The 9,319-nt window shown below is 38.5% G+C and overlaps 1 protein-coding gene and 1 long non-coding RNA gene across 3 annotated transcripts in view; both read left to right on the forward strand.

Moving 5' to 3' along the window:
* Positions 1–2,490: 2,490 nt before the first annotated feature.
* On the forward strand, positions 2,491–5,038 carry mycb (MYC proto-oncogene, bHLH transcription factor b). The gene is made up of 3 exons (XM_016519683.1): positions 2,491–2,661; positions 2,951–3,605; positions 3,882–5,038. The coding sequence occupies exons 2-3, from the start codon at positions 2,960–2,962 to the stop codon at positions 4,406–4,408; spliced, it is 1,173 nt and encodes a 390-aa protein (XP_016375169.1). The 5' UTR covers positions 2,491–2,661; positions 2,951–2,959; the 3' UTR covers positions 4,409–5,038.
* A 1,038-nt stretch (positions 5,039–6,076) lies between these two features.
* Positions 6,077–9,319, forward strand: part of LOC107713992 (uncharacterized) — a 57,489-nt gene continuing 54,246 nt past the window's right edge. For both annotated transcript variants that reach the window (XR_001636943.1, XR_001636944.1), the window contains exon 1: positions 6,077–6,228. This is a non-coding gene — a long non-coding RNA (uncharacterized LOC107713992). The remainder of the gene's footprint in view (positions 6,229–9,319) is intronic.

Raw genomic sequence — 9,319 nt, forward strand, 5'->3', positions numbered from 1 at the left:
ACATGAAAGAAATTTGGAAGAAGTGTTTTTGTTGATATAATGAAAGTCAAAAGGGTCCAGTGTTATTTTGGACCCCACTGACTTTCATTGTATGGCCATAAAAAGTTAAAATATTCTACTTAAAATATATTATTTTGTGTTTTACAGAAGAATGACATGACTGTCGGATTAGAATGACATGAGGGTGAGTAAACAATGACAGTTTTCATGTTTGCCCGAACCAACTTTGGTGTTTGATTCAACATTTCAACAATTAACTTCCCTTAATCAAACTTTCCCACTACTGTACATACGACTATTTGAGAATTGAGATATATTTTAACGTTACCTGGCAGACATTGACAAAAATCTGATGTGTGAATGTGATGAGATTAAAGAGAAATGTTTGGCCTCCACCCACAATAAAGTGCAGACGGTCCAACGCTATGTATGGTACAGTGCAATCCCATGGGGTCAGGTTTTCCCTTGCGCACATTTGGCTCTGAGACACAAACCTTTAATAGTAACCCCAAAGTAAAAGCCCTCCCCTCCCCACTTCCCTCACACCCAGGATCCTCTCTCATGACTAAACATGGGCCCTTGGCATTCTGCAAATTAAGGGAAGACGGGTCGAGTTGAATGTCTGGTAGTAAAGCAGACCTGTCGATTCTCAGAAGGATAGTGTGAGAGGGTGGTGCCTTATGAATCTGTGCTAAGCCATATATCACACGTCACTATGCCATGTTGAGCATGTCTTGAAAAGTATCAAGACGCACACATAGACATACTACTCTCACTACTCACTCATCCAATTTTTTAAAGCTCTATGATCTGTGGAACACAAAAAAAATATTTATAGCATAAAGTAAGTGAATAAAAGTGAATGGTAACCACAACTGTCAAGGCACAATGTTCTGTGAAAATAAATAAAAATAAATACAATTATAATAAAATAAAATGAAATAAAAATATCAATATGGCTTTTTTTGGGGGGGGGGGATCTGTTTTGAGTTTGTCGGCCACTGGAGAATCCTAAAAAGAATGTGTAAATGCAGCTATTTTTTTTTTTACAAGCAGTACAACTGTTTGATAATAAAAATGTTTCCTGAGCACCAAATCAGCATACTGGAATGATTTGTGAAGGATCACGTGACTGAAGACTGGAGAAATAACTGCTGAAAATGCAGCTTTGCCATCACAGGAATAAATTACCTTTTAGCATTTTCAAATATTAAAATAGAAACCAGTTTTATTGTAATAATATTTCAGAATGTTAGCTACTTTTTTTTTTTTTTTAAATACATTCAGCCTTAGCATAAGAGACCTCTATCAATATCAAAAAATCTTACAGACTCCAAGCTTTGAAAATATTATTTTATTGTGCCTATAAAATAATAAATATTTTATTTATTAAGACAATTAAGTATTATTATGGATTATACAATTAAATCAATATACTATAGGCCTACATATATTCAACAATTCTAAGTCCTAAAAAGATTAGGTCCCAAGACACAAATAAACACCTGTTTAAAATCCTCTTAAAACGGTTTAAGTATTTGAATCCTGCTTAATATAACACTCAATTTAAAAGCTTAATTACTGCAGATAAACTCAATATTTGTCTCAGACAGATAATAATTAATATCACTCAATTGAGTTAAATCCTATGATACTTATTACAGATAGCCACCAGAGGGAAGCACTAACCACTTCTGAGAGAATCGAGAACGTTTGCTCCTTCATCCATCAGTTCAAGATCAAACACTGTATCAGACTTATTTTGACAATCAGTAATAAAACTGACTCTAATCTTGATTTATTTATAATATTGGTTATGATGATGATGATGATGATGATTACAACATAGCCTAAGTAGTAGGCAACATTACAGCATTACTGTAATGCAGATATCGACAGTAACTGCATTAATTAACAATAAACAGTTCAATAAATATTTAAATTCTCATTCTCAAAAATAATCGTCAGAGTGCTTAATGTAATTATCAGAAATAATTATTTAGGATAATTAGGATGTCTGTGGATTTATTTTATGAAACAGTTACATTTTTGTGATATAAAATCATATAAAATCACCCCTTCTGACACCCAGCACAAACAGCTGTGAGAGAAACTAGTAAACTGTGTCAATAAGAGGCGTTGGGTTCTGGTGTAGCCTACTACACTCAGTAGATTCTCGGAATAATCCTCACGCACAACTCAATGTGCAATGTTTTCATTAAAGCTCCGCCCCGGAAAACCTCCGCGATGACAAGTAGTACCATGTGTAACTCGTTTCCATTAAATAAGGTCACATCTTAATTATCTTTTTTCATTGCTACATACATTGTCATTCAGTTACGTGTTAATAGAACAACTAACAAGAAACTAACGACTCTGTGTTCTGTTCATCTTTCTACGCCCTGCACATTTGGCGGGAACGGCGCAAGAATATCTAGAGTAAGGGAGGGGAAAAACAATCCGTAGTATTAAAACCCGCGGGAGCAGCTGTTCGAAATCTTGCAGTAAATGACAAGCAGCCGCTCTGTTGCTGTAGTCGCAGAAGTGCGGAGGTTGAGCGGCGCGACCCACTCCCACTTTGGACTTACTTTCACCTGATATTTCACTTACACTGACATCTCACCATATTGTCAGTTTTCATTCAGTTTCACCACAGCTGCGGTAAGTCTTTCTGAATTATGATTTATTCTCATTTTGGACGTTTTTATTTGTGTATATATATTTGGCGAACTTTTGGTCTTTAAACCATTTAGACCATAATATCAAGACTACAATCTTAGATATTTTAAGTTTACATGAGTGTTCTGTATTATTTAATACGTGACTCATTCAGTAAGTTGATGGGTTTGTAAGACAATTAACGTTATACTGCACTGAAGTTTACTTACGATGAATCACTAGTTGTGCAACATTTAAAGGGCGGTTTTTAACCATAATGTATTCTACACAGGCATTCACCATGCCGCTGAATTCAAGTATGGCGAGTAAAAATTACGATTACGACTACGATTCCTACCAGCCCTATTTCTATTTCGACAACGAGGATGAGGATTTCTATAACCACCAGCACGGACAGCCACCGGCGCCCAGTGAGGATATATGGAAGAAATTTGAACTGCTCCCCACTCCGCCGCTCTCCCCGAGCCGGCGTCCCTCGCTGTCAGACCCCTTCCCCTCCACGGCCGACCAGCTGGAAATGGTGTCGGAGTTTCTCGGGGACGACGTGGTCAACCACAGTTTTATTTGCGAGGCGGACTACTCCCAGTCTTTTCTGAAGTCGATTATCATTCAGGACTGTATGTGGAGTGGTTTCTCCGCCGCGGCTAAACTGGAGAAGGTGGTGTCGGAGAGATTAGCGTCGCTCCAGGCGGCGAGGAAAGAGTCTTCCAGGAGCGACTCTGTGGACGGCTGTCGGTCCAGCCCTAACCTCAGCTACCTTCAGGACATGAGCACCCCTGCCTCACAGTGCATTGACCCATCAGTGGTGTTCCCTTTCCCGCTGACTGACAGCTCAAAGCCGTCTAAACCGTCATCCACACCGACTTCCACAACACTGCCACTGGATACTCCACCAAACAGTGGGAGCAGCAGTGACAGCGATTCCGGTGAGTAATGGTCAGCTTTTTAATGCTGATTAAAACGAAGTTTACTTCACACTCTTAGATAAGTTTCGATTTATAAGTTGTAATTATTGCTGCTTATTGTTTTTTTTTAAACAATGTAAGAATTTGTGGTGGTTAAAGTGTTAATACTAGATTGTTGCGTCAATTGCGTAAAGGGACGCCCCCGCCCACTGCACGTTATTCTACGCAAAGTTGTCTAGACTAGAATGAATAAGCAGAGCGGCAAATTTACATTTGTTTGCTTTTTAACCCAAACAGATGACGAAGAGGAGGAGGAAATCGACGTTGTCACGGTGGAAAAGAGAAAGTCTGTGAGAAAGCCTGACGCAAACGCAACGCATCAAAGCCCCGTCGTCCTCAAGCGGAGCCACGTTAATATTCACCAACACAATTACGCCGCGCAGCCATCCACGCGGAGCGAGCAGCCTGCGGTCAAGCGGATTAAATTCGAGAGTAACATCCGGGTGTTTAAACAAATGAACCACAACCGTAAATGCACGAGTCCCAGGACGTCGGACTCTGAGGATAACGACAAACGCAAGACTCATAACGTGCTCGAGCGGCAACGGCGGAACGAGCTCAAACTCAGTTTCTTCGCGCTGAGAGACGTGATTCCTGACGTGGCCAACAACGAGAAAGCTGCCAAAGTGGTGATACTCAAGAAGGCGACGGAGTGCATAGCGACCATACAAGAAGATGAACAAAAACTGATCTCACTTAAGGAGCAATTAAGGAGGAAATGTGAACATTTGAAACGGAGACTTGAACAGCTAAGCAGTTCTTAAGTTGCTTGGACTTAATTTATGGACTGAACTTGTTTTTATCATCCTTGTATGGTTATGTCAAGTCAATACAAGGTCTCGAGGGTGTGGCAAATAGTGAGCAATCTGACATTGATTTATACAATTACACTGCCACAATTTGAACATAATGGAGGTTAGATTTATTTGTATTTAATTTTATTTTTTAGTAATGAAATGGTCTGCGTTTCCATTTACTGTTGGCCTTAACTTAATGTTTTGTACATATTGCACATATGTATTCAAGATGCTGTTGATTTCTGAATCATAAAATGCATTTCTCTATAAAACTGTGTTTTTGGCTAATACTGTATTGTGGACTCATTACTTTTGCCTATTTCAGTCTCATGATGACTTCAAAGCCTTCAATTAGGTAATCCATTAAGAAGATACAGTCACGCACACATTTGATGTTTAATGGATTTGGCATATTTTCAGTGTAAGACACTCTGTGTTACATAACTTACCTTGGCAATGCAATCATCTGTTTGTAACTTTAGGATGACTAATGCTTGTGTCAGAATTACATTCTCTATTTACAAGCATCAAAGCCAGTGCCTTACGTAAAGCTACTTATGCCGAATCACACATCTACATATTGATTTCATGTCACTGACTGTTCATGATCTTAGCTACACTGATTTGAGTAAGTGACGTTTACAGTGGGCTCTGTTTTAGTTAACTGCATGTTCTATACAAGAAAATAAAGATGTGTGTCTAATTCTGAGAGTACCTAATGAGAGTAATTGGCATTTAACTTTCTTAGAAGAGCTCCGATGCACCTGCTGCCCAAAAATTGTAACCTTCCTTTCAGTGGAGCAGTTTTGAAGACCACACTGGAACAGGGAATCTCATAAGGAAACCAGCTTATTTTTTCCTGACCTTCGACTCACAAGTGCCATGTTTGTGAAAAATGGGTATTTAAGGGTTCGGTAGATGGCATACATACTCCTTTTCATACCCAGTTTTAACTTGATTAACTTAACTTCTTTTTGTCATTTTCTCTGATATCATTTTTTTGTCCTGCTAACTGGATGTCAGAAGATTAACTAAACTACTGGATGGATGAGGACAAAATAACAGAATAAATATGTGCTGTGTGCCTTTTTTGCACACATGCTTAAACCTTATCTGTTCACACTTTTAATACTCTAATGGTCCATGACTTAAAGAAACATTAAAACATGCTCCAGTTTGTCAGGCATCCTCAAATGAACCACTTACCCCTGTGGAGCATAAACATCCAGAGGTAAATACTGTCATGTCATTTGACGGTTTGCCTAATCGGACATGCAAGGGTGTATTCTCATCACAATAATTTCTAGCAAATACATTATGATTATTACATTCTTTATGGTAGGTAAGTGTCTTTATGACCAACCTTGGACCCATGTAGATGAAAACTCAAAGAAAGAAGAGTCCTGAATAAGTGACATCTCCTCTGCTTGTCTGAGACAGGCTGTCATTTAGGGTAAAAGATTTAGTGTCAAACACTATGATATTTACAGTCACTGTTAGGATGATAATGAAGCTAAACAGACTATATGGGATAAAATTACGAGCCAGAAGTTAATTTCTTATTGTTTTGTGGAGTAATAGTTGAAGTTGTCGCGCGGTGACGTCAAGCCCTGATCTGACAGATGCAAACTAAAAGCCCCACGATGCGCGTGCCGCTGAGCACATGGAGGAGAGCGGACGCACACTTAGCAGCCTGGCTAATGTAGCCTGTGGGTCGCAAAATATTGGCAAATGAAGAACATTTCAGATCTGGAAAGTGGACTGACTTGCTTAAGGCGTCCCACATGGTAAGATTCTTATCCATTGTTGCGTTTAAGGTGTATCCAGTAGTTGTGAAACAAAATCTTAGCTTTAGGCTAAACAGTGTGCTCATGTTTTGTGCCACAGGTGCTGCAGGGATTTAATTTCAAATATCGATTTGAATGGGGAACTCGAAACACTTTATTGTAAACCGATATTAATTTTATTATTAACAATTTTATTATTGTACATTCATTTGGGTAATGGACTTTGCACGTTTATGAGCAGTGATTTGTTGTTTTGAATTGTCAGCTTTTCCTTTTGATTTAATGCCACATAATATTGACATTTGCAGTTTTCTATTAACTTATTATGTAGGCATGACATTAATGTGACTGTTATTGATACAGTTTTTATGTTACCTATAGAAAACTTTAATTTGAAGACAACTTTAAAGACTTTGTATAGAGTTTGTCTAACTTAGTTGTCTAGAAATGGTTATAAAAGCTATTACAGTGCACTCTTCTGCTTTTTTTTTTTGTTACCTATAGAAAACTTTCATTTGAAGACAACTTTAAAGACTTTGTATAGAGTTTGTCTAACTTAGTTGTCTAGAAATGGTTATAAAAGCTATTACAGTGCACTCTTCTGCTTTTTTTTTTTGTAAAAAGAAACATCATTTGCTAAAAGATTCCAATGTTATCCTGCCAAAAATTGAGGTTTTTCTTTTATGTGCATATTTTATAAATTAGTTATTTTTGTCAGCAAGCAGATCCATTGATACATTTTAAAGTATGATGCATTAAATGTATTTACCAGAAAAGGGCCACACAAATTAAGGTCAAGTTTGTAGATTTATTCTGTCTTAATTTGAAGGTCTTGTCATTGTCACTATGTAAGCAGTGCCTGTCTTCCCTCAGTACAGTGTGTTGACGGAGTTCATAAATTATTTTCTAAGGCACTCAGTCAATCATTGGAGTTAGGACTGCCCTGTAAGAGATTTATGATCTGGAGGCCGGTGGTGGACGGTCATGAGGAGGTTCCCTCTATATTTTTGTCAGCAAGCAGATCCATTGATACATTTTAAAGTATGCTGCATTAAATGTATTTACCAGAAAAGGGCCACACAAATTAAGGTCAAGTTTGTAGATTTAATTACTCTTAATTTTAATTAGTCTTAATTTGAAGGTCTTGTCATTGTCACTATGTAAGCAGTGCCTGTCTTCCCTCAGTACAGTGTGTTGACGGAGTTCATAAATTATTTTCTAAGGCACTCAGTCAATCATTGGAGTTAGGACTGCCCTGTAAGAGATTTATGATCTGGAGGCCGGTGGTGGACGGTCATGAGGAGGTTCCCTCTACCATTATATGATGTCAAATTAAGTCACACAGTCTTCATGATCCTATCAAGCATGGAATCCTGTAGAAAAATGAGTGGGAGAAAGTATAAACCTACATATGCAAATAATACAGTCTCTGTAGGACTGGCGTTCCAAACCTGTATTTGTTTCTTTTTTCTGTGGAACACATAAAAAATTTTTTTGTACATACAGTAAAAGTCAATAGGGTGCCGTGTTGTTTTGAACCCTATTGTCTTTCATTGGGACAAAAGCATTTGAAACATCTTTCAAAATATCTACTTTTGTGTTCTGCAGAAGAAAGTCATACAAGGACAAGAGGGTGATGTACAGTAAATGATAGAATTTTTATTTTTGTGTCAGCCTTCCCTTCCAGTTGTCCTGTTGTGTCCCTGAAGGACTGCTGACACTTCCAAACGTGCATCTAATCACTAATGCAGGAGCATTGTGCGGATCTGTAAATTAAAAGGAACATACTTGCCTGTACAAAGCTGTTCCATACCTTCAACGTGTCCCTTGAGACGAGAGCAGACCTGACTCGATCAGACAGCTTAGATTTCAGTCTGTTACTTTGCGGTTGAACGGTCACTATGATTAAGTGGTCCACGCATGGGCCCCCTTTTCAATGCAACTGAAATTTTCAGTTTAGGATCATCTGTGTTGACCTGAGGTCTGGTGGGTGTGACCATATTTACAGGGAATATGGCACATCACCCTCAAGACAGTTGACATATCATTTGTCTCTCATATAAACTCTATACTGCTGACTTCATTATTCATTGGTCATGAAGCATGGATTCAGATGCACCTGGGGAGATGTAGCAGCTGGTGGAGCATACAGAAATGATTGCTGCAGCAACATGGCTGAATTAGTTTTGATTAGATGAGCATGAATGTTGAACTGGATGCGCTGGATGTCACTTTGTTGAAATTAATGATCCAGAAACAGAGCTGGCTGGTTGAGAACACAAGTTAATGTTTGGTTAAGGCATCACTTTTCTATCTGATCCCATTATATAGCTTCATTTATGGGTTTTCAGAAGTTGAATGGGCATTATTGTGATATAGAGGTTTGCATAAGCTGAAGCCCAAACCCGGTCTGGAAATGACCAGTATTGAGTATTCCAGACTAAAAAGTATTTAAATATTTTAATTTATTTATATTAGATGACAAAATACAGAATGATTAAGTAAATATAGTTGCTCAGAAGTGATTTAGTTACCTTTTGATACTGTCACTCTTGTGACAATCCTGTACTTCTGCCATTACTGTTTTGTACTGTTAGGCATCAAATGTCTGTGTTTTGTTGGCAATTGGGCAAGTGCTCGTCACTCTTTAGCTCCGCCCACGGCACGCCTCCAGCAGCTCAGCTGTTTTCAGAGAGAATCGGAAAGCTGCACTTTTCTTTTATAAATATGATCAAACTAAAGACTATTTGGAGCTATGAACGATGCTATACTACTCTATAGGTACTCAAGATCAACTTGATTGGGTGAAGCTGTGTGTGTTATGTCCCCTTTAATAACAAAGCCCAGAGAAATCTTTATTTAAACTCCGTGCCCCTGCTGAGTGATTGAGTTGTAATTGCTTGTTGAGGTCTGTCCATTTTTGACTCTTAGCACTGAGCATTTAAATGTTGAGTGTGAGGCCGACATGGTGCTAATGTCACTGAGTGTCATCCTGTCCTTCTCTCACTGGGGGTCATCCGGGGCACTGGAAGCCTCCCAAATACTGAGAGAAGTCTCTCTCTCTCTCTCTCTCTCTCTCTCTCTCTCTCTC

Source organism: Sinocyclocheilus rhinocerous, unplaced genomic scaffold (assembly GCF_001515625.1).
Source record: "Sinocyclocheilus rhinocerous isolate Xijiao unplaced genomic scaffold, SAMN03320098_v1.1 scaffold2043, whole genome shotgun sequence".
Classification (NCBI taxonomy): domain Eukaryota; kingdom Metazoa; phylum Chordata; class Actinopteri; order Cypriniformes; family Cyprinidae; genus Sinocyclocheilus; species Sinocyclocheilus rhinocerous.

Excerpts from the sequence above, each read along its gene's own strand:
- mycb (XM_016519683.1), top strand. The coding sequence starts at position 2,960 with ATGCCGCTGAATTCAAGTATGGCGAGTAAAAATTACGATTACGACTAC. Across the intron at positions 3,606-3,881 it reads CAGCAGTGACAGCGATTCCG|ATGACGAAGAGGAGGAGGAA; the intron begins GTGAGTAATGGT and ends TAACCCAAACAG.